Below are 24998 nucleotides of genomic sequence, written 5' to 3'. Positions count from 1 at the left end.
GGGGCAGTGAATTGTCAGAACCACGTCACTGAGGCCCAGAAGGGTTGGGTCATTGAGAGAAGAGATGCCATTCTTGGGTGCCAGAAAGCCAGGCTCTCTGTGTTCCTGATAGAATGCGGGCACTTATCAGAGAACCTTGGGGGTCTCTTCTACCACTAGACCATGAGCTCCACCGGGAAAGGGACCAAATCTCTACATCCCTGGGCTGGAGCCCATTCTTGGAAGTGAGTAGGCTTGGGATGGCACACACCTGTCATGTTGTAGGCTCTGCCTATCCTGCCTGTCCAGCACCTCTGATGGACCATGACCTTCTTTCTTGATGAGCCTATAATGTGACCCTCAAATGACTCTCAACCCTGTGCTTCTGGCTACCTCCATCAATCTACCAGGGTCTATCAGGCCATAAGATAAAACTTCCTACACACCAGAAGTATACCCACAGAAAATACTTGAAAGAGACCGTTATAAAAGAGGTCCTTGGTCTATCCAAATTCAATACAGAGCATGAACATCTGAGTTTAAAATGAGCGATTGTATTTTTTGCGGGAAGATACTTCTTTGTCAAAAAAAAAATTCTAGGATATGCATAATATAATGTGATCTATTATAAACCTAGTTTTCATGGACTTCTCAAATTATGAATAAATTATATTCCAAGGGCACAAAAAACTAAGAAACTTACCCAGGTTCATGCAGGTACTAAATAAGCAAGGATGGAGGAAACCAAAGCTGTCTACCCCCAAGTGGTTCATATTCTTTTTTCAAAAAAAGATTTTACTTGTTTATTTGACAGAGACACAAGGAGAGAGGGAACACAAGCAGAGGGAGAGGGAGAGGGAGAAGCAGAGGGAGAGGGAGAAGGCACCCCGCTGAGCAGGGAGCCTGATGCGGGGCTTGATCCCAGGATCCTGGGATCATGACCCTGAGCTGAAGGCAGACGCTTAATGACTGAGCCACCCAGGTGCCCCAGTGGTTCAAATTCTTAACCTCTGTCCTTCACCAGTCCCCTTAGTGAGGGAGCCAAGATAATTCAGGCACTAAAATCTCCAAGATATCCAAGATCTTCTGATAAATGCCAGCATGCTATTAGAAGCACAAAGAGGTGGTGGTTACTTCTACCTGATGAAGGTAATGAGGTGTGCAGAGGCCTCCTGGCTTTGGTGACCTTTAGCTCTGTCCTAAAAAAAAAAAAATGCCAGTCAAACAGCTAAAGGAGGAATAGCATCCTGGAAAGAGGGATGGCATAAAATCATTGGGTTTGTAATTCATGCAGTCAGTGTCCACTGAGCAGCTACTGGGGGTGGGGGGTGGGGGTAGCCCTACGCTTGGCTCTGGAGCACAAGACAAGATCACAGTCTCAAGTCTTTGGCCCCGAATGGCAGACACATGAAATGTTCAATGGCAGTAGAGTATGAAAAGTGATACACAGCTTCTAGAAGTGCCCCGAAGAGCAACTCACTAACATGAAGGAGTAGGAAGGTCTATTGGTCATTTCTGTATTTGATTTCTCTAGACAGAAATAACACGATCTGATTAGGCACCGATGGTGGTATGAACGGATACTATCATGGACACAGTTGCTAGGCTATTAACAAAATGTTGTGCTTTCTCCTCCCAGATGAAAGGCTGCATAAAGGTTTTGAAGGAACAGGCCCCAGACAGTGTGGAGGGGCTACTGAATGCCCTCAGGTAAGCCTCAGCCCTGTGACCCTTCAGAGAGACTTCAAACTTAGATGCTGTTGGGGACCAGGCCCTAGAGCACCAGGCTTAACCCCGTGCATGTCTTCACACATTTAATCCTCCCAACAACCAGTTGAAGTCAGCACCATTTTTATCAGATGGAAGAAACTGAGATGTGGGGAAATGAAATAACTTGCCCAACGTCACAGCACAGGACAGAGCTAGAACATGCCCCTGGGTCTGGGTGACCCCACAGGCCGTGGGCCTGACTCCAGGCTGCACTGCCTTGTGGTCAGTGGAGACTCATCAGAAGAAGCTTCCTGAGTCTCACTTGCCCCTTCACCTGCTGTATGTGAAAATTGTGGGTGGCTTTTGAAAACTCTCATGCTCAGGCTCCAACCCGACCGAATGAATTAGAGTCTCCAGGGTGGGGACACAGGCATCCACTCTGTGTTTGTTCTAAAGCTCCCTGGGTGACGTGCTCTACCCTGCCGGAGGCCCAAGTATTTGGAAGCTATGGCTCATTTCAGCTTCTCACCGCTAACAGCTGATGCCCAGGCGGCCTCTCTTCCAAGGATACACGTGCTTAATACACTCCAGAGAAGGGATTCTTATTTTTCAGCCGTGACACATGTACAGGAATTTGTTAAATCATACTACCACGTAAATCATTCCACTGCTGGATTGCAATCTGGAAGGTTTATGGTCCTCGCTCTCTTATTCATCTTTGATTTTCCCGAGTCCCACTCACTGTTGTGCATGCAGTAAGTGTTCAATAAGTGTAAGTGGACTGGATCAATAATCTTCTATCTGTGTACAATGCTCATGTCTTATACTCCACTCCCGAGTATGTTGTCTCATTTAATTATCACAACTCAAGAGAGGGAAGGTGATCTATTATCCCCATTTAATAAATGAAGAAACAGCCACACATTTAATGAATAAAACTGAGGTTGATGCTGTTTTGTGGAGCTGCTAGGTCATCATTCTTCAGAACAGATGTAGCATTAACAGAGTAGCCTTCCAGATTCCGTGCGTGAACCAAGCTTTTCTCCATTGGTGCCCATTTCCCAGCAGGCTGGCTTCCCATACGCAGTAAGACTCTGGTGCCTGAATTTTTTTTTTTTAACTTTCCAGCCTCATTTAATTGAGCAAGGCTTTGTGAAGAGCAGGGCACTGGGCTGAGCAGTGAGTCCCATCTGAGTGTTGGCATCTGTGGTTTCTTGTAGGTGTTGTGGTGAATGGCTTTTGAGGCAGACAGACTTGGGTCCAAATCAGAAGCCACAGATCCCTCACGAATCACACACATTGGCAGATTTGTGGTCTGAAATGGGTCATTTCACCTCTCTGATTCTCAGTTTTCTCACCTGTAAAATGGAGGCGGGAACCTCTTCCGCAAAGAGTTAGTGTGGGTGAAATGAGGACTTACACGAGTGTCCAGGACCTGGCAAGGTTTGATGACATGATAATTCCCCTTTCCTTCCTTTCATACACCGTGCCTGCGCCAGGTTAATGGGGAGGCTGCAGACTGCGCTGCTCCTTATTTTGGTTTGTTTACCTGCCTTTGTGCCCCCTTGTGGTGGCAATGAGCATAAACCTTCCCAGGAAAGTAGAAAACCATCAGCGTTGAAGTTTTGGGGGAATGTTGGGATGCAGATCCACATTCTGAAATTTGTAACTCAGCAGGGGGAGCCTAGATGGTTGAGATGCTGCACTCCTTCACGTGAAGTTGACCTCCCCGGAAAATGTGATGGCTTCTATCTCCTCTGTATATTTATTTGATTAGATAAAAGGTCTACTTGTTGAATAACCGCACTACAAAATTCCTTTAGGAAAAAGAATCAAATCCTAAATCCATCCGAGAATACGCTGGGCATGAAGTGTGGTTATTTGTGTAAGGAACGAGCCCGAGTTTGATTTCTAAATAGCCATTGTGTCTCTCAAGGTAAAGAAGGGCTGAGAGTCATCATGAAGTATTGGCAGAGCACTGTTTACACACTGACCCCATTGCTTTCTCTCCATCCAGGTTCACTACCAAGCACTTGAATGATGAATCAACTTCCAAACAGATTCGAGCAATGCTTCAGTAGAGCTCTGCTCAAAGAAGAGGATCTATGTACTGACCTCAGAAGATGTATATGTTTACATAATTTAATACAGATTGATGTTAATACTTGTGTATTTACATAACCGTTTCCTTCTTGTCACTGAAATATATGGACTTTAATTTGTATCTTGACTGACTCAACCCAGCAGAGCATAAATTGACTTGAGAGCCTAACCTTTGATGTCTAAAACAAAACCCTCTTCTCCAAAGCCAAAATTTGGAGATGTTGATCTTTACTACTGGAGTCCTTTAACTACACCTGTAACAATCCAAAATTCCCAATAGTTTGTGGTAGTGTTTTAATTCTAGATGTGTAATCTCTCTGGGAAGTTTACTTATAGAAACACGAAGTATTTGATTTCCTGTGCCGGCTTGGCTACAAGAAACACAACCGTTATCCTGACAGAGGGAGAGAGGAATCCAAGAAAAGAAAAATGCATGTGAAGACACAAACTCAAGTATTTGGAATTCAGCACGCCCCTCACCTCTCTTCCCTCAGACTGCAAACCACATGTGCAGCTTTTTTGTTTGCACGTTATTTTATTTAGCGACATATTCCCCTTCTCTCTGGATTTATATTCCTCTAACGTTCCCTTTTGATTCTGCAAGAGGAAAATCACCTGCGCTTGAATCCATTTGTAAGAAAGAAGTGAGAATAGATAGATGTGCTGTCATAGCTGAGCTGTGAAGGTGGTTGTCTTGGAAGTGGGGGACAGGCTGGGAGGAAGGACACACAGGCAACAGGACGGTCCTCTCTCCACTTCAACCCTCTGGCTTTGGGTAATTTTACTGACATTCCAGGTATCTGTGGGGTCCTGGGTGCCCAGCAGCCCTCCTGAAATGGGCCCTGCCCTTTGTGGACTGATCATGTGGTGACAGAGGTCTCGGGTACTTCACTAATTTCCAGAAAACTGGGGACTCCAGAGGGGGGAAATGCTACATTTTCCAGTTCCCTAGTATTTAAAAGGTAGCTCCTCCCTGACTGCATGGCTAGCTTGCTGCAATGTGTACAACTTTGGTCTGAGTACATGGATTTAGTCCTAGCCTTATTGATCCACTATGTGGTCTTTGGAAATTCACTTAAGCTCTTTGTGTCTCACTTTCTTCATCTATAAAATGGGCAATTAGAACAGACAATCTCCAAGAGCCCTACAAGGCAATGAGCCAATAAAATGGCTGACTCTTACATGCTTCCTTAGGAAATAGAGTCCAGGAATCATCACCCCACCTTGTCTTGAAGATAGGACCAGGCCTAGAGTCATTCTGTCTGCAGATCGGAGCTTATAATGGAACCTTGAAATTCTCCTGTTCCAACGTCCAGTGGAGAAATGTGACGAGGGTGAAGTCAAACAGGATCAACCCCCATGTAGGACTGGAGCCCAGGATCCCTCACTCCTGACTCTTTCCCTCTTCACCATGTGGCCTATGCATACATACTATGGGATGAGATTGGACACTTTTAAGTCAATCTTCAGTCTGGCTTATTTTATTACTTGCCTATTTCTGATAGAAGGAAAGGGTTGCCCAGTGATTGATAATCCCAGAAGTTGGGCCTGGGTACATTAGGGTGTCATTCACCATGTCCCAAGGAATGAGCCGTCAGACACAATTGATTTCCATCCAGCTGGCATTCTCTCGAGTCCTCCAAGAAAGGGGAAAGATACTTTTATTTTGTTTTATTTTTAACAACAGCAACAAAAAATCCAGTCAAGTGACAGAACAGATTCTCTGGTTTATATCTAAATGTCAGTCAACAGAGAGAAAAAGGCCCTTTTCCTTAGAACTTTTCAAGCTGAACAAGTACAGCTCCTTGGATGGGGTGGGGGGGTTCCTCTCATCAGGACAGGAATGCACTTAGATGGCCTTCATGGCCTTTTCAAACCTAGGGATTTTAACACCTTGGAAGAAGCCAGGAAATGGGGTAACAACAGGTGAGAAAATTCATTGACTGTTCAGCTTAAGAAATGTTCTATTTGGCAGCCTCACGTCATCTTTGGGCAGCAACTGTCAAGAATTATAGAGGCACTCAATGTTTATCATCATTGGGTCCATTTGTTCCCTTTATTGGGTGAGGAGCTTAAGTCTTGGAGAGAGGAAAGGACTTGCAGAGGAAATCGTTGAGCACATTTATAATTTTTAATTAGACTTTTATCAAATGGGACCAAACATACAGGAGGGGCTGCTGGCCTGCCCCGATATAGCCAGGCCACCTTGTTTCAAAGCTAATATCCACCTGTCCATGGATTTTCAAAAGCCCAGTTGCCTCTGATGATCAGGAGGACAAGTTAATTGAACGTCTGTGATCACTAACAGGTAATGGATATTGGGTCCACTCCTGAGCTACTGTGGGAGACAAATTCTTTTAACAGACTGTCCTCCAGGCATCAGGAGTCCATGAAAAGTCATGTTTTCTTTTCCTGTGTGCGCTGCATGTGTTTAAGACCCGTGGGTGGTTTGGGGGAAAGTGCTAGCCACAGTACCCGTGTCGATGTTAACTATATTTCATATTTGATGTTTCATAGTTTTCAAATAAACAGTGTTTTCCATTACTCAGATATTTATTTGGGGGCAGACAACAGGTGAAAATTACATTTCTCAGATGCGCTGCTACTTTGACACCATGACTTTGTTCTCAGAAGTTTTTCATGCATCACTAAGAGCTGCTAATGAAAGCAAGTGGCAGTGAGTGTTTTGAATTGTGGTAGCCCATTAGGGCTGGAGTATTTATTAACAACCAGAAAGAAAGTCTTGATAGTAATCTCTTAATTGTTAGTTAACTCATGCTTCATCATTTGCTTCTAGTCATCATCATTGTATCAAGACATTAATGGTAAACTGAGGTTTTTGATACATCATCACATTTAAGTTACAAAAAAGTAATAATCATGCTTCCTCAAAAGAAAAACAAAGCCTACCCAATCTTGGAATCCAATTGTACAAGTAGAATTCAGAGAATTCTCATTCAGTCTTGTATCCAAACAGCTACAAATTTTTCTAGACATTAATAATAAACAGTGGAATTTTATCTTAAAGACATTTTGGAACCTAACTTCCCCATTACATCTATAAAAGCTGTTGCATACACAAAGCTGTTTTAAAGTTGTCATACGTTGTTTGCTAAAGTCATTGTAATTTTTTTTTGCCTGCTTTGCCTCTTTTTGTACAGAAGTTTTGAGTGTGAAATGAAAATTAAAGTTTGGTACATATATTTAAAAATATACCTCTATTTTATATGATGTTCAATGCTGAGTGGGTGATGAGCACATGATCATAGGTATTTGCTAAACATCGATATTTGCTAAACACCCTCTCTGGGGACCAGCAAATCACACCATCTGCCTTCCACCTCTCTTTATATACAACATAAAATATGCAAAATATTCTGCTCTTGGTACCAGCTATATTTTATTAATTTCAGCAAAGATTTTTCATTATTTAAAAAGGTATAGAATAAAAAGAGGCATGATTGATATCTAGAGATGCATGAGACCTACTTGTCCAAGGATGCTAAGGAACATGCATTCTATCTTTTGAGAGTAGTAGCCCTTTATGGATTCAACGAAGTCGGCCATTAACTTATTCTATATATGTACATTTTTCAGTCAACTTAAGCTTTAAAACAATTCTTTTAAAAATTGAATATTGAAACTGTTTTAGAGTATCCTTGCATATTTTAAGTTTTTCACCTGAGACCTAATTGTGTGTGCTATCAGTGGGTCAGAGTCCCCAAAAGAGAGCTTCTCTATACAAAAGACAAAGGTACAATAATTATATCTATTTGAGACTCAAAGGGAAATGAGTAGGAATGGGAAATTTTCTGTAAATTGACACATTGATAAATTATAAATGGACACAAGCTGGAAGGACAGAGAAGAGAAAGGACCAAGAGAGGAAGAGAAAGACCCTAGTTAAATGAGTGTTGAAAGTCAAGAGACATGAAAAAATGAGTGTATGTGTGATTGTCAAGAGGAATACAGCTAGTGAGGAATACCCTTCATGCCAGCCAAAAAGTTGGTTGTTAATTGGGGCTCTCTGGAAGGATGGAGGTGAGGAGTTTAGCTGGCCACATTCATGAAACCTGGTGAACAGTGAATATATGTAATCTGTATTCACACTGACTTCATACTCCGGGGTATCATTGAGTAGATAGAATTTCTAGGCAAGCATTTGCTGCTTGAAATGTCTGTACTATATTTAGTCATCACAACTTAAGTGATTAAATAATACTAAATAATATGTACTTATACTTTTTATACAATTTACTTGTACTATCATATTTATTAATACATTATTCCATCCAATGCCAAAATCCTGGTCTCTAATCGTAAAAACAAAACAAAAAACAAAGAAACAAAGCCTTGCTGATCACACCCTCATATACCTTTTATACAGTAATAAAGAGAGGTCTTGACTGTTCTTTCTCTTCAGCTCAAAGACTACAAGGAAGGGAGTTTTTCTGCTCTGGTCACATCAAGTTACAAATTCCGTAAAAATACCTTTTGAAATTGTGATAAGTAGGATTTTAGATAAATCTCAGAATTTTTTGTAGAGTCATTTAAGTTGAGAGATCTTGTAAACTCATTTGAGAAAGTCTTTTCCCTATGAAATCTTCCTGTTTTCCCCACAAATTGCATATTTCTAGTTTCTTCTCTCTGCCTGCACTTACTGTTCATTTTTTCATTGTCCTTGTTTGCCCCATGACAGGCTTTGTTTCAAGTCAGGAGTTATATTTTATTAGCCATTCTTACAATGTTGTGACTTGAGGACCAGTGGTTTTAAAAGGCTCCTTCCACATTGAAAAAGCCTGTCTCCAGAAAATATTAAAAGAACTTGGAGGAAATTATAAAGTTATTTTCTTCAAAATGTCAATATATATGATTTTCCTTCCTTTGGTATAAGAGAAATAATGCAAACCCTGTGGGGAAGGGTATAAAGGTGATAGTGTTATATGTGAATGTGGGTGGGGAAGCTAAAAGTATAGGGAGCTCTAGGCTGAACCAGGTGAATATTAACTACCTTCGTGTGCCATGGGCATTTCCACTCCTATGATATAGTCATTAATGCACCCCCTCTTCTTCTTTGCCTATCTGAAGTTTACCTAGACATCAAGGCCTGGGTCATACTCTACGTCTTCCAGAAGCTTTCCTTAACCACCCCAATTCATGCTAATCTTCCCTGTTCTTGGTCTCTAATGCATTTAATTTATTTGATGCTAAATATAGGGCACGGAACAGCACTTTATATGTTTGTTTCTTACAGTAGATGTGAAGTCCGTAAGGGAAGAGAATGTGTCTCTTATAGGGTGAAGCTCAATGTAAGCCAGCAGCCAATGGAAGCTGCCTGTAAAGGGGAAACTTCAGGGTTCTGACACCCGAATGCACTGAAATGAAACCTGGAGAATTAATTTCTATAGCTCACAACTATCCACAGTAACAAAGTATCTGCTCCCTTGGCTGGTCAACTTTATTCCTGGAGGAAATATTTACCTACCTGCCAGGATATTTTTAACATCTGTGGACACAGCTTGCAGCTTGCAGCTGATATGCCAGGAGTCCAGCTGAGAAATCAGGCTGTTGTCTTGATCAAGAGTCAGAGTCAGTTAGTCCTGGCAAGGGCAGGCATACTATCAGATGAAGTCTAGCTTGGTCTGGGACAAGGCTGCTTCAGAGAACTGAGCTTGAGGCAAAGGCAAAAGGGCAATAAAAGCCGGTTTCCAGTAACTAGACAAATCAATTCAGCACCTTGGATAGCAATCTAGGCATGTTGTCCTAACAGTCCATAGCCATTTATCCTGGAATCTGTAAGTCCTCTTACTTGGTTCCACTTTGTCTCTAAAACTTTGATTATCAAAGATAATATGTTCATTAGAAAATTTAAGTTGCTAAGTAGCTGGGAAAGCATTTTTCTATGTCCTGAGACTTCTGAATATCACATAAGATGGGCAGAAAATAGTTTTGGAAAGGTGCCAGTATCATCTTGGGTTTTCATATTCATAGTTTTAGACTCAAGCTAAACTCATAAGAATGACTCTTCTTTCTTCTTTACCCTAACTCCTTCAGCTAATCATTAAGTCCTAACAAATATCTTTTCTAAAGAGGTCTCAAAATCAACTTCTCCCAGTTCATTTTGCTTTATTTCCTCTATGCTTCACCATTTTTTCTTTAGAAGATCATCCAGCCCTTACTCTTCCTCCTGCCCACTCTCTATACAGCCAACACCATCTTCCTGTGACATATATCTGAGCATGCCTGTCATACGATTGCCTTTAGCAAGTTTCCTGAAATATGTTCCCAGAGATGTTAATTGATGTTCCATCAAAAAAAAAATTTTTTTTCAGTTTTCAAGTACTTTTGAAACAAGGTTAAACACATTATTTTTTTTAAAAATTTATTTATTTATTTGAGAGAGAGAGAGCACGAGCAGGGTGAGTGGCAGAGGGAGAGGGAGAAGCAGACTCTCCACTGAGCAGGGAGCCTGATGTAGGATCTCCAGGATCATGACCTGAGCCAAAGGCAGATGCTTAAGCAACTGAGCCAACCAGGCACCCCAAACACATTATTTTTTAATACCAAATTTTTTTATTCATTGTACATCTCCACAGGAAGGTAGAGCATATTCTGCATGGAAATCAGCTTGTTGATTTCTACACACACACACACATATACACACACACAGTAGCTTGTTGGAATTTTATTAAGATTTCCTTGAATTTACATATCAATTTGAGAAGAATGGACATCTTAACAATATTGAGTCTTCTGATCTGTGAATATAGTAAATCTCCCCCATTTGTTTAGGACTTCTTTGATTTCATAAGATTTTTTACATAAACTATCTGTGACTAAAGATAGCTTTACTTTTTCTTTCTCAATATGAATCCTATTTATTTCTTCTCCTTTCCCTATTACACCAACTAATCTCTGGCACAATGTTGAACAAAAGTAGTAAGAATGGACATTCCTACCTAGTTCCTGATCTTAAGGGGAAGCATCTAGTCTTTCATCATTATGAGTGTTGTTAGTTTTAGGCTATACGTAGATGTCATTTATCAGATTGAGACTCTCTCTCTTATTTTGCTGAGAACTTTTATCAAAAACACACGTTGGACCAAAACATTAATTCAAGGGATACGTGCACCCTATGTTTATAGCAGCATTATTTACAATAGCCAAATTATGGAAGTAGCTTGTGTCCATTGACTGATGAATGGATAAAGAAGATGTGGTATATATATAGAATGGAATATTACTCAGCCATAAAAATGATTAAATCTTGCCATTTTCAATGACATGGATTGGGCTAGAAAATATAATGCTAAGCAAATAAGTTAGAGAAAGACAAATACCATATGATTTCAGTCTTATGTGCAATTTAAGTAACAAAACAAGCCAAGGGAAAGAGAGAGAGAGAAACCAAGAAACAGACTTTTAACTATACAGAACAAACTGGTGGCTACCAGAGGGGAAGTGGGGAGGGGGATGGGTGAAAGAGATGGGGATTAAGGAGTGCACCTGTAGTCATGAGCCCCGGGTGATGTGTGGAGTTGTTGAATCACTATATGGTACAACAGAAACTAATATAACACTGTGTGTTAGCTATACTGGAATTTAAATCAATCAATCACACAACAAAAGTACTAGACTCTCAGAAATATAGCATCTACAACATACAACATATTGTAAATTTAGGTGACATGCAGAGAATCAGGGAACATTTATCTGTACAATAGAAACATATCCATAAATATCAGCAATGATAAAATTAGCAGACAAAAACTTTTAAAAAGCTATTATTAATATCTTTAAGGAGTTAAAAAAGAATACATGTTGGATTTTGGCAAATGCTTTCTCTGAATCTATTAAGATAATCACATCTTTTTTTTTCTTTTTAGTCTATTAATATGGTGAATTATATTGATTTTTGAATGTTAAACCAACTTTGCATTGCTGAGATAAACTCTACTTATTCATGATTTTTTGTCCTTCTTACACATTTTTTATTTGACTTTTTAAAACTTTGTTGAGAATTTTTGCACCTATGTTCATAGGGATATTAGCTTTTAGTTTCCTTTTCTTGTAATGATTTCACGTGATTTTAGTATCAATAATTCTGGCTTCATAGAATGTGTTAGGAAAGTCTTTCCTCCTCTTCAGTTTTTGGAAGAATTTGGACAGAATTCACCCTTCACTAAATTCCTTGACCTAATTCTTTCCCAGTCTTCTTGTATTAGCTTAAAGATCACTTCCTTTTGAAGGCCCATCTCCAATCCTTAGATTTTTGCATCTTCCCTAGGTATATGTTGCCATAACCCACTATATTTCTTCTTTCATAACACATATTATATTTATAATTGCTTTATTACCATTAATTTTTTGGCCAGCTATAAGCTTCATCAAGTCAAAGTCCTTCTCCATCTTGCTCACCATTCTATCGCAATTGCCTAGTAATACATAGCCCATAGTAGACCTAGACAACTTCCTTGTTAAGTAAATTAATTTTTTAACCAAATGCCCATTTAAGTATCTAATAAGAAGATTATATTTTTTTCCTGTGAGATAAAATGTGGTCAAGAGTAATATTGACAAATTTCTTAATATTGTACCATCCTTAAATACTGGGATAAATTCTACATAGTCATACTGTATACTTTTTTATAATGTAGTATCATAAATAGCTGCCTTCTCTTTGGTTTAGTTTTATTTAGTATTTTTCTAAATAATAACAGCAATATTAGTGATATCACTAGTGATTTTAGTCTGTTTTGTGTGTACATGTATAAGTATGCACGTACATGATCCTTATTATAGAATTTATGCTAGCTTCTTTAAAAGAATCAGATTTACTTATTTTTTCTATCAACTCTAGAATTAAAAAATATGTAAAGACATATGTGTTGTTTGAAGACCTGAAACAAATTACTTAAGAGACTATTTCAACTGATACTTATAGGGAGGCATTCTCAGTCAGTATTACTGATTTCTTCCATATTTGGGAGCCTTGTTCATGTACTATTTACATTTCTTTTGATTTTAGTAGTTTATATATTCACAGAAAGTGATATATTTTATCCATATTTAAAATTATTTAACAAAAACTTTTATAAATTATTCATTGTTTCACTATTTTCTCTTTATCTGTAGTTACATATACTTCCTTGGAACTAGTATTTTTGAGTTTGTGTTTCTTCCTTTTTGGCCTTGATTAGAAAAACACATGCTTTATTTATTGCATGCATGTATGTGTGTGCTGTAAGAACTAGCTGTTGAGTGGCAAGTGCATGGCTTAAAAGAGGGAGGTGAGCTCAAATTCAGACAGCAGCCTGGGTTTCCATTCAGGTCCATGACTTACTAAATGTGTAATCTTGGGCAACTTTGTGCCTCAGTTTTACCATCTGTGAAATGATACTAATTATTAAAAAATAACAAAGGGCCTTGCATATGGTAACAGATCAGTAATTGTTAGTTACGACTATTAATGTCTACTGCAGTAATTTTTATCTTCATTATTTCCTGCTTTCCTGGTGAAACTTTTTTATCTTTGTTTACTAAATTTTTAATTTATATTTTATAATGGTCTCATGTGGAACACTTAGTGTTTTTTTTTTCTTTGTGCATGGAAAAACTCAGGAAATGGATTTTTCTGTGGCAACACCTTAGCTGCTTCTCGTTATTGTTTTTACTAAGCTGTTTTATACTCTGGGTATAATTTTCAATCCATTAAATGTTATTTAGGAGTGATCTTCAATATCCAAGTAGTTGAGGATTTTGTTGGGTTTGGTACTCTAATTTTGTCATTAACATTAGTATTATTGTATCATGATCAGAATGTTTAATCTCTGCTACTGGTACCGTTTTGGAATTCATCAACGTTTTCTTTGTAGCCTAATCTTGGTTCAAATTCCTCCCCAAAACACAGCCCAATACCAGGACTTAAACATAGGCAGTTTATTGAGGAGATGAACCAGACAGAAGGAACAAGGGAACAGAGAGAAGGAAACAAGAAAAGAAGGGCACCTAACACCAGATGCCTTGTTGAACAAGTTACATTATGTGGCAACTGGGGTCCAGTCCTCTCAAAACCCTCTAAGAAACTGCACAGGAAACTTCTAAGTATTCTCTTATTGAAGGGCTGGATGCTGGAGCATTCATTCACAGTTTCCCCGCCTCTATTAGTTGAGCTTTATCCCTGAGCTGTACCTGTACATGAGTTGAGCAAGCTTCCTTGACTTCAGAGAAAGTGAGAAACAAAAATGTGAGGAGAGAGAGTTCCGCCCCTGAGCAGACCACTGGCAACGTGCCTGAGAACTGCCCACCTATCATAGTCAGCTGCCTCTGACATCACGGGGTAGACCTACGGGGTCAGGTGTGGGGACCCATATTGTATATTACTCACAAAATCATCTCCATTTGTAAAGTGTGCTAACAATAAGGGTATATTTTGAGGTATGGTCTCCAGTCTTGCCTTCTAAATTTGCATAAAGAAGAAGCTCAATACTTCACAAGGCAGGCGATACTATTTAGTGATACATGAGAGTATTACCATTCCAAAAGAAATAGAGATACAGCTCTATATCATCTTCTGACTTAACAAATGGCAAATAATTGCTCATATGTATTTGATGAAGATTTTCTTTATGTTAAACTGGAACTTGAAGAGTAAATAACTCTCTAGTACTCATTAAGAATAGATAGAATAAATACATTCTAAAGTCATTAGCATTAGTAATTTCCTGAAAATGTATTTTTTCTTATTATTACAAATAGTAACACAAACCTTATAGAGTGACTTCTTATTAAGTAAAATAAGAAATATTTGTAATATTATATGAAAGGAGAGGAAAACTCGATTGCCTCTCCTTAATTAAGAGACTTGTAATTTTTTACTTGATTTCAATATAAATTGTTATTGCACCCTATAATACTTCTAAAAAATCATTCCCAAAGGATTTTGGATAGTCCCATAATATGATAAAGTCAGCATAAATTAATTGTGGCAAGTAAAGAACATACACTTACAAAAACAGAAAGAAGAGCTAAGTAGGGTATATAAAGAACAGCTAAAAATATTTAGGACAGATGATGGATTAACACTGCTACTGGTAATTGGGGATCTTATGTAACATAAGATGTTACAGATGGTAGGAATTACAGATATGAAAGGTCTCACTCTGACAGACTTTGCCAGTGTTTTTAATAAATGTTCCATTCTAGCCTTAGACTGAGTTGGGTTGTTTGAGAAGCAGCCATGCATGGCATGTTGACTTAAACTACCTGTTATTAACTCATTTTGTAGCCTCAAGATAGCTAGACTGTACCTATAGAATTATAGTTTCCCTTACCGAATCTTTTTCAGAGGGTTGTCAAATTAGCATCTCTGAATTCCTGAGGTGATAGGCAAGATCATTGACCCAGGGATAAAGGGAGGAAATTCTATGTGAAAACCTTTTTCATCTCTTCTCTGAACTAATTTTTTTTTCATTTTTCAGTTACCAAATTACTTATACTGAGTATAAGACCATGTGCTAATTGCCAAAAACATAATTATGAAAGTCAGAGAATTCACATTCTAATGAGGGGAAGCATAAAATACATGATTCCATTCGGTAATTACTATAGTAGAAATAAATACAAAATCACATCATAAGAAGAACATGGGAAATCTAACCTAGTCTGGTCAGCTTGAGGGAACGTCAAGGAGGTCATCCTGGTTATAGCAGCTAGCTGAACTTTGAGGACTGGAGGGAGACCTCCAAGGGGACAAGGACAAGAGGGTGATTCTATCAGATAGAATTGACAGCATGTGGCAAGAGAACATGACGCCATCAGGGAATTCATGTGGCTGGAGTATATAGGTTTTTTCTTCTGGGGGTATAAAAGGTGAGAGTTCAATGGGAGGTGAGGCTGAACAAGAAGGCAGAAATATATGAGGGTGATAGGAAGATATGGAAAGATTTTAAACTGTGAACTGACATGGCTGAAATTATGCCTTCCAGAGATTTATTTTGATGACTCTATGGGAGGATGACTTGGAAAATATGAACTGAAGAGAGGGAATGGGAGACGGACCAGTAATTAGTAATGAGGATACAAATAAGTATAAATGCTTACAGATAGCACTTACCAGGAGGTAAACCCAGAAGGTGAATTATGCATATTAACCTTTCTATGTGATCCCTACTATTTTAAAACCCCAATTTTTACAGAGAAGAAAACTGAGGCACAAAGATATTAAGTAAATGCTCCACGCTCTCAGAGCTGTAATTAGCAGGTCCAGAATTCTAAACCAGGCAGCTGAGCTCCAGAACTCATGCTCTCAATCACTGTGCTTTATTTAGCAAGGTGAATTTTCATGGGCACTCGATACAAGTAGGCCACGTGTTAAGCACTCAGTGTAGCTTCCTCCAGTTACTCTTCACAACAATGGCGCTGGTAGGTAATAGTTTTAAACATGTTTGCCTAAAAAAATCCCTTTGCTTAAACAAAAGTTTGCCTAGAATACCAGCAGGTGAAACACAGACAAGCAGAGCTGGCTGAAGTGGCAGGGATGATGGATCTGGATACCTACCTGTTCACTGCCCAATATCCATGGAACACTGAAGACCAAAGATATTGAACTCCACATTTTAGAAACTACTTGTCCAGAAGTTATGGGAGCTTCCCAGGAGCTCTGAGGTTCTAATTCCCTATAGAACGAGAAGATAAGTGATGTGAAGATGGCATTATGAGAGTCATCTCCCTAGGGCCCATGATGTATAAACTGAGGCTAGAAACAGGTCACATTTTGAATAGGAGTGTCTGCACAGCTAAAATGTACAAAGGTTTAAAGGTCACAGTGTCCCCCAGTAAGCCAGGCTCAGTGACAAATCACCTGGTGTCAATGGGAAGTGAGGAACTGGGTCACATCACTGCTCTCCAAACCACCAGTTCTCCATGGCTCCCATTACACATTTCCTGGGGTTCTCCTCAACATGCTAGTTTTTGGCAGCTGTTATGGCCTTAAGAAACCTCAAAGTTGAATCTCAGGGCTTGGGGACTCCACAGCCTAGGGACTGATACATCACAGAGTAAGGGAAATGACAGCTTCGGGAAGTGGTAATGAGATATGAATGGAGGGTCCAGGAATGAAGACTTCAATCAATCTCTGATCATTCAAAGACTGGATCTAGGATAGCTCTGGAGGTATATACGACTATCACCTCAAAGGACAGATTTGTGTAGAGGGACAAAGGAATCCTTTACCAAGTGGATCTGGCCACACTGGCTGGTTCACATAACACACATCACAGTGTTGGAATCCTGCCTACTGTTGGGGTCCTGAGGCTGGCCCACTTTCCTGCAGAAGCCAGGGTTAATTAATTCCTCTCAGCAAGTCCTGGGCTGGGGCTTGAATCGGTTAATGAAGTTTCTAAACTCGCTTTGCAGTCTATGAACGATGATTGCCATGCAGTAGCGGAAGAGACAGACATCCAATCGTCCTCATTCTTTCACCCCTGGTTCAACCTAAAACAATCTTTGGCATCTACGCTGGGCAATTCATCCAAACATGTCAGGTAATGTCTATAAAGCCCCCATTACAGCAATACCCTTCTAGAAGATATATTTTGTCCTTAGTAAAATGCTTCTGGCACTGGGTGTTTCTTCCTCTGAGTGTCCAGTGTGTGCTGGAGGAGATGATTATCTGTGCATGCAGAAAGGTTTACTGAGTTCCATCCCTTGTCTTGGATCCTTCCAGCTCTGACATTTGATACTATGCATGTCCTATTGGACTATAGTGAGGGCACTGAATGAACAGATGAACAAAACAAAGACAGAATGTTATTTTTTCTTGACTATTTTTATTTTCAGGGTTTCATTTGTAAACTACAGAGCTTACCATATTTATTTAACTTAATCTATCAGAATGACACTTACTTCATTAAATTAAGAAATTTTAATTAACTAATGAAGATTTCATTGTCTACTCTTCTATGTTCATATTAGGTTAGGTCATTTTGATGACAACTTTTATAGCTATAATTAAATATTTCTAATAGATTTAGTTAAATTTGCAAATAATAAGGCATATTTCATCTTTATTTTGTTATTCATGACAGATCCAATTTAGCCTTGTGGCAGTCTCCCAGCTCCTGGGGTCTTCTCTTATTTCTTTTCACAAGTGTCTGCTTTACTTAAGAAAAAAGCATCAAGTCCTGATAATATCAGGGTTGTAAGGTCCATGCAATTCAGAGATGGGCCCATGAACAAAGGAAGTGTCTCTTTCTCTGCTGTGGTATGTGGAGTAAGCCTAACCCCACGTGACCAGCACACATATTTATCTCATGGCTTAATCAGCATAAATCCAGAAAGTGGCAGATTGGCATGCATTCCCTGGGTTCTAGGCCATTCTGAAATGCCCTTTTATGACATTCCTAGAAGGGAGTCATTCTGCCGATGTCTGCACACCCCAGGGTTGGGGAGCTTATACCTCTAAAGGGACACTGGTCAATTAACTATTTAAAATGGATTTTTAATATGTTCTTTATATTCAGCTAAAAAAGAGGATTATAGTTCTTTTAATGGCACCTTTGACTCACCAACCCCTACCAATGCTTAGAAGCCTAAAGTGACACAGGGTTATGAACATCAGAGTCTGGGAGACAGAACGAGTAGGGCATATTGACTTTTCGTTCCCTGCTGATCCATACATGGATTGTCCCTTCTGAGACAACCTGGCACCCCTATTCCTAGCTTACTGATTTCCAGAACTTCAAATAGGACACTTTGTGTGGACCGAATGAAAGGACATAAGGACTAGAATCCTAAACTTTCAGAGCTTGAAGGGTTGCCCACTGCAAGTTCCTCACCATTTAGGCAGGAAGGCAAGTTTACCAAGGGGAAGTGACTTGCCCAAGGGCTGAGCCCTTTTTTTTTGTACCAGAATCCCTGGTCAAGATACTATGGTATCTTGTCAAAGTGCTATTACTGTGATTATAAGCCATTTGGATCTGGAAAAAATGCACCACAGCCCTGAATACAGGCCGAAGATGCTGAGGCCGTAGATCACACTTCACACATGGGAGTCAGTGGCCCGTTGGGACCTTGAGTTTTCCTAAGCATCTGTGGGACATTTGTCAGGCTCCACAGATCTCATGACCCTGATCTGGGGCCATACTTTCCCCTCTTGATCTAAAAGCCTGCCTGTCTCTTTCACCTATCCCGCCCCGTCGCCATGGTCTCCTCACACCGAGGCATCTGTCTAGCTCCAAAGAAAGCCCTTCCCTTCCAAGGAAATAGTTTCTGACTCCTCCAGCCCAGTCCTCTGAGGACCACAGTTCTGGTTGTTTATATTGCTTATTTTCCTACTCTTCCAAGGTGGCTGCCTTTCCAAGAGATGGCTTTTGATTCACTTTTCACATGGTTTCCTCCCCAGCAGAGTTATTGTCTTTTGGAGGGTAGAGGTGAGGCTTGAATTTCTCTGTATTTCCTCACTCTATAAATTCCATGGCTCCTGCTTGCTACCGTTCCCAAGTAAGCTCTGAGAGCCATGGCTGGATATAGGAGTTAGCATGTGATCTGGAATATTTAGTAATATCAATACATTTGGCCCGATCTATTGTTATATTCCACCCTCCTTGGTCTAACATCCATAAAATCCATCCCCATTCATGTTCCTGGGTTTCTGCTTATATAGAAACACAATTTAAATCCTTTTTGGTTTAAACTATCTCCCCCGGGGCTTTAGCATATATCTGTATGGCTAGAGCATTTGGAGACGTGCCCCCAGCTATGGGTCCAGTGGCAACAGGCGTGGCTGTGGTGGATTGTGAGGAAAATGATCATCCACTATTAAGGCATGGGATAGGAATAACCTACCCCCGGTAGGGTTATGATGAGGTTTTCAGGTAAAGGAAGGCTAGTCTAGAAGATGCTAATTCAGTGGCAAAGGGACCCCTGAGTCACTTGGAGGCTCAAGATTGCCAGTTTCATCTGGGTTCAACCAGATATTCTCACTCCACATTTTAGTAGTCTAGTATTTCCCCCCAAATGTCCTAACTGTCACATAAGAAACCTGGTTAGACTCTGAATTCAACTGTCATTGTAATCCAGCAGCTGACACAACAAATTTTTGGTTGATTTTTCATATGTCAGCCTTGTGGCTACAAGAAATAACAGCACATTTTAGGGCCTTCTTGACCCTCAGTATACTTGAGCTGATAGTGAAAGGACTAGACTGTCATTTTCTTTGTGTAATTGCTCAGTTGTGCTCCGAAGAATCCTCCCACACCACAGTTCCTATAGTTATCCTCACCACCATAATGACCATGTGCAGGAGCCACTGGGGCCCCCAAGACATGCCTTCAGTTGGCACTTCACCACGTTCAACCACAGGTGATAGCTTGACTAACCAGGATGCTACTGCATGCCATAGACTACCAGCATCTGATATCCCATTAGCAAAAACAAAAACCCAGCACTACAGTCAAGTTTGAAGACCCAGCCAAACCAATCCTTAGATCCCATCTTTGTGGTCTGTCTCCTGAGACCCTCCCACCACAATTCTGTAGTAGTCAGGGTACAATCAGGAGACAGAATGCATACACTTATTTGAACAGAGAAAAGTTTAACACAAGGAATTACTAACTATAACAACAGTTATAGTTAATCTGTAAAGGAGTAATGAGTAATCCTAAAGAATTCCCTAACGTTGACAGAGAGCAACTATGGGGCAAATAAACTGGGAAGTCAGAGGGCTTTCTCCAAGGATAGGATTCACCTCCTTGGAGAAGGTGCGCTTTGTACCCTGTGGACAGCAGGGAGGTTCGGGGGGTTGTCACGGGTCAGAGCTGAAGCAGAGACACCAGGCTGAAGGTGGTGGGCATGGAACTGGGGCTGAATGTGGCAAACAGGAAATAGCCCTCCTAGGTTCAGGGAGGCTGAGACAGATGGGCAGGGCCCCACAGCCAGAACTGGCAAGAAGGAAATGCCCTTCTGGGGCACTCGCGGACCCAATATGGAAGGCGAGAAACCATGGGCTTGACTGGCAGGCTGGAAGCCTACGGTGAGGCAGGCAAGCAGGCAAGGCTGGGAAGCTGGCCTCTGGAGAGTCTGCGACCCACTGCCCTTAGAGGTGGTACTGAAAGTCAAAGGGAAATTGTCCACAGGGGTGCCACCACAACCTGATGGGGGGAGAACCAGCAGATGTCCCTAAATGTGATGCTGGCAGCAGAATGGTAGGAGGACCAAGCAGCTCACCAGAATGGAGAGAGGCCCCCTTCTTCTTGACCTGTCCCTTCAGCGCCCTCTACTGGAAAAGCTAAACATTGCGTGAGCTGACAAAGGGAAACTATTTACCGGGTCCTTTGTTATCACAGAGCAAGGAATGAAAGGTGAATTTGGAGCTAAGAAGCAATATTTGACACAGTAGCATCAATTATTATTATAATAATTAACATTATACATACTCTTTACATTTTGTCAAATCATCTTTCTATTTATTACCTTATTTCACCCCTCCCATTATTAATTCCCTTTGAAGGATGACGAAATTGAGGTTCAAAGATCTTGACCCATCCCGAGTACCACAGCCAGTAACAGTAAAATTGGAATTCTAATGAGATTTTTGGATGACCACTTTCATTCTTCCTACCAAACCCATTGCCTTCCTCCCAGGGGAGCTAGAAAGAAAATTCATTGATCAGTAAACCAATATCTATTGAACACCCACCACATGCCAGGCACTGAGTCAGGTACTAGGTATGCAGAAGAGATAAAAGAGACATGGCCTATCCTATCATGGTGCTTATAGTCTAGAGCAAACTTTATCTTAAAAGATAAATAAATATAAATAATAATATTTTATGTTTTGCAGGGCCAAGAAACAAAATCAAGGATATTATATAGGTGTTTACATAGCCATTAGCAATGTAAAAATCATTTTTACTCAGGCTGTAATAAGCTGTTTATTACAGTGATAATTTGTTGATCTCTGGTCTTCATAAGGGGATAGATAAAAAGAATAAACGCATGTGTGAATGCAAAGTATAAGAAGGGCACAAAGGAAAAGAAATGGCTCTGTGAGAGAAGAAAGGAGACGTAGGGAGAGATTCATTAAGACAGAGGATCAGGAAGGTTGTATCTGAGGAAGGACACTGGGACCAAGGTCTAAAAGGTGAGATGTTAATTGGGCAGAGTGGAGGGCAGAACATTCTGGGCAGAGGCAATACCCCTTGGGAGGAAGGGAAAGCCTGGCGCATTCAAGAAGTAATCAAACCACCACCACCACACACACACACACACACACACACACACACACACACACACAAAGCAGTGGAACTGGAACTCTGAGAGGAAAAAGGACAGGAATATGGAGATGAAAGAGGAAGTTGGGGCCAGGTCATCAGATCTTCCATCAGGGGCTTGTGAAGAGGGGAGCCGGGAGGCAGTCATGCCTGGGAACAATCCGAAGTCAAAGGGAAGGAGGAAGAGGGAGGAGAGAGCAGATGCAAGGGCAGAGCCTGATTCAGTGACCGCGGGGACCTCACAACCTCACAGCCTTGTCCATGAAATGCTGTTATGCGTGTCAGCCTTCAGGGAAGGCCCGCCTCTCGAACCCCCCAACCCTCAGCAGCACACATTCCTTTCAGGTCTGTACTTTGATGCATTCACAGAGAATTCAAACCATCTTTCGATTTCATAATTCAAGCTGTTGCTCTAGGCCTGACCAAAAGGGCAGGAAAGCAGCCTGGTCATCCGCCCCCGCCCCGAAGAAGCTGGGCAGTCAGGACACAGGAGCAGAGGTGAAGAGTCAGGAGACCTGGGTCTCCATTCCGGCTGAGCCAGGATATCACATTTCACTTTCGGATCAGGGTTCTGATCTAAGTGGTCACAGAGACCCGATCACATCGTGGTTAAGAGCATAGACTCTGGTATCAGACACTCGAGGTTCAAATCAAGCTTCTATCATCTTCTGACGACCTCACTGTGGTCATGATACTGAACCTATCTGAGCCTTGTTCAGCTCCCTCATCTTCAGGATGGGGACCATTCTGGTTATCTACTTGGTAGGATGGCTGTGAGTAGTAAGTGGGTGTGTGAAGTCTTACGACAGTGCATAGCACATCGACAGCACTCAGGAAATACTTGTGTTGTTAGCTGCTCATTCACTGGATCCTTCCATCACTGTATAATATGGGCAGGACAGAAATAATCGTTATCCCACGTCATAGACAATGGACTTGAGACCCAAGGAAGTTGAGTCTCTTGCTTAAGGTCATGTGCTAGAGCTGGTTCTCAGGCTCACACGTTCTGAGCTCCATAACTCGGTGTAGTTACCTCGAGCAAGTCATTGCAGTCTTATGGACCTCAGTTTACCCAATAGTGAGATAATAGGAGTAGAGGGAGATTAGTTATCTCTAAGTTTTTTTCCTGACCTGACCATCCACACACCTATAATCCAATCTGGGGATTTCCCCGACTTAGAACTGGCAGGTTCTCCTCGCATGCTGCTGGTGGTTTGCTCCCGGGGGGGTCCGACAAGGTCGTGCCTGGCCGTCGAAGCCCTGAGGCCTTCCCAGGCCCGCATCAGCTGCCAGGCCCTGTTCCATGCTCTGAAAGTTCCCTTGTCACATAAAATTCTCCTTCTGACACAGTTTCCCTTTAGAAAGAAAGTAAATCATAACTTTTCACTTAAGCATTTCTGCTTCTAGTCAGACCTGCTTTAGCCTGACGTTGAAAAAGAGTATATTTGGTTGGATCACATTTCAACTCAGTCTAATAGATATTTGCTTAAGGGGGAAAAAGGTTGAAGAAAAAAGGGAAATGTCAAAACGGAATAATAAAATGGTCTATAAACAGAAGCAGGTTTTCTGCGATACGTTACCCCAATAAACCCGATAATAGTTCCCAAATGCACTGTCCTGGTTTGATGCCAGGCTGGGCGGGGAGGGGGGGCCGGGTTATTTTTAATTTTACTGTAGCCAAACCATGACCTCATCCCGAAGGCATTCTCTCCCACGGAAGAGCTGTATCGAGTTATTTGTCGGCTGAAATTCATTTGAATGTGGACTCATCGGAAACATGTGTGGCCACAGAAGCAGCCAAGAGGGAAATCTGGGGAAAAAATAGGATTTTCAAGGAAACCCTCCCCTTTGTTTTAATGAAACAGGCTGGTCCTTGCAGGGCCTGGGGGCTTTGATAGCGTCAGCCCTGAGCCTGCTGCTCCCCGTGACCGCTCGGTGCCCTCAGCAGCGGAGCAGACCCCCCCCCCAGCAGTAAAAGCAGCCCTCACCGGCCACCCATGGGGGCAGGCCCTGGGCAGCCACCCTGTGAGCTGGACTCGGGCCTCCGAGTGTAGGCACCTTGGCCAATGCTCACACCTAATGATGGCCATGAATAATAATAAGGATGCCCACTCTTTACCTAACACCCAATATGGGCATTGTGCTAAGCACTTGGCATGCATCGTCTCTCATCCTCACAACAAATGTATGAGGTATGATTCGTCCCCATTTCACGGATAAAAAAACTGAGGCTTGGGGAAGTTAACTCCCTCACGGCACCCGGTTATTTCATGACTTAATCAAATTTCAAGTGCAAGCCTGTTTTATCTTAAGCTTGGGGTCTGGCCACCACGCTTCTGTGAGAGATTTGGAGATGAAAGATGCCTTCAGACAGGAAGATCAGGCAAGGCTTCATGGAGAGGTGGCATTTGAGTAAGTGGGGAGCACAGGTAGGATTTAAACGGGGGGAGATACACACCAGACAGAATAAAAGTCAAGAAGTGGGGGCATCAGGGAAATGGAACTGAATCCTGGAAGGAGGAAAGGAACTTGCTGGATGACTCCCACAAGAAAACAGTGGGAAAATCAATGGGAAATGTCTTGTGAGCCTGTATTGGGGGAGCACCTGGTTTTCAGATGCGTAGGTAGGCTTGACCTGGAAGGAGATGGAGAGCCATTGACATGAGCTCTCATCTGGGAAGGGGTAGCATGGGAAACTGGGGAGGGAGGTCACACAAGACAGTCGTTGGGGCAGAGCTCACGAGATGGGAAAGGAGGAAGGGAAGAGTAATCTAGAGGATTTAGGATGTTACATGAGGGGAGGAAGAGAGAACAATCCAGAATGAATCCCACGTCTCTGGGAAGAGTGATGGGGATGGGGGTGGAGGGTGAACAGGATCATTCACAGAAATAGGTGTGAGTTTGTGGGTAAAATGAGAGAATCTTGCTTTGGAA

General features: G+C 41.3%; 1 protein-coding gene across 6 annotated transcripts in view; it reads left to right on the top strand.

The window, feature by feature from the left end:
• The window catches only part of CYRIA (CYFIP related Rac1 interactor A), a 105790-nt gene extending 98783 nt beyond the window's left edge, over positions 1 to 7007 (top strand). For all 6 annotated transcript variants that reach the window (XM_036081448.2, XM_036081452.2, XM_036081451.2 and 3 more), the window contains 2 exons: positions 1619 to 1689; positions 3707 to 7007. In XM_036081448.2, the coding sequence (XP_035937341.1) occupies positions 1619 to 1689; positions 3707 to 3770 (135 nt within the window). In that variant the 3' untranslated portion in view covers positions 3771 to 7007. The remainder of the gene's footprint in view (positions 1 to 1618; positions 1690 to 3706) is intronic.
• Positions 7008 to 24998: the final 17991 nt, after the last annotated feature.

This window comes from Halichoerus grypus, chromosome 10 (genome assembly GCF_964656455.1).
Source record: "Halichoerus grypus chromosome 10, mHalGry1.hap1.1, whole genome shotgun sequence".
Lineage (NCBI taxonomy): Eukaryota > Metazoa > Chordata > Mammalia > Carnivora > Phocidae > Halichoerus > Halichoerus grypus.
The sequence above is the reverse complement of the archived record's forward strand: the minus strand, read 5'-3'. Positions and strand labels throughout refer to the sequence as shown.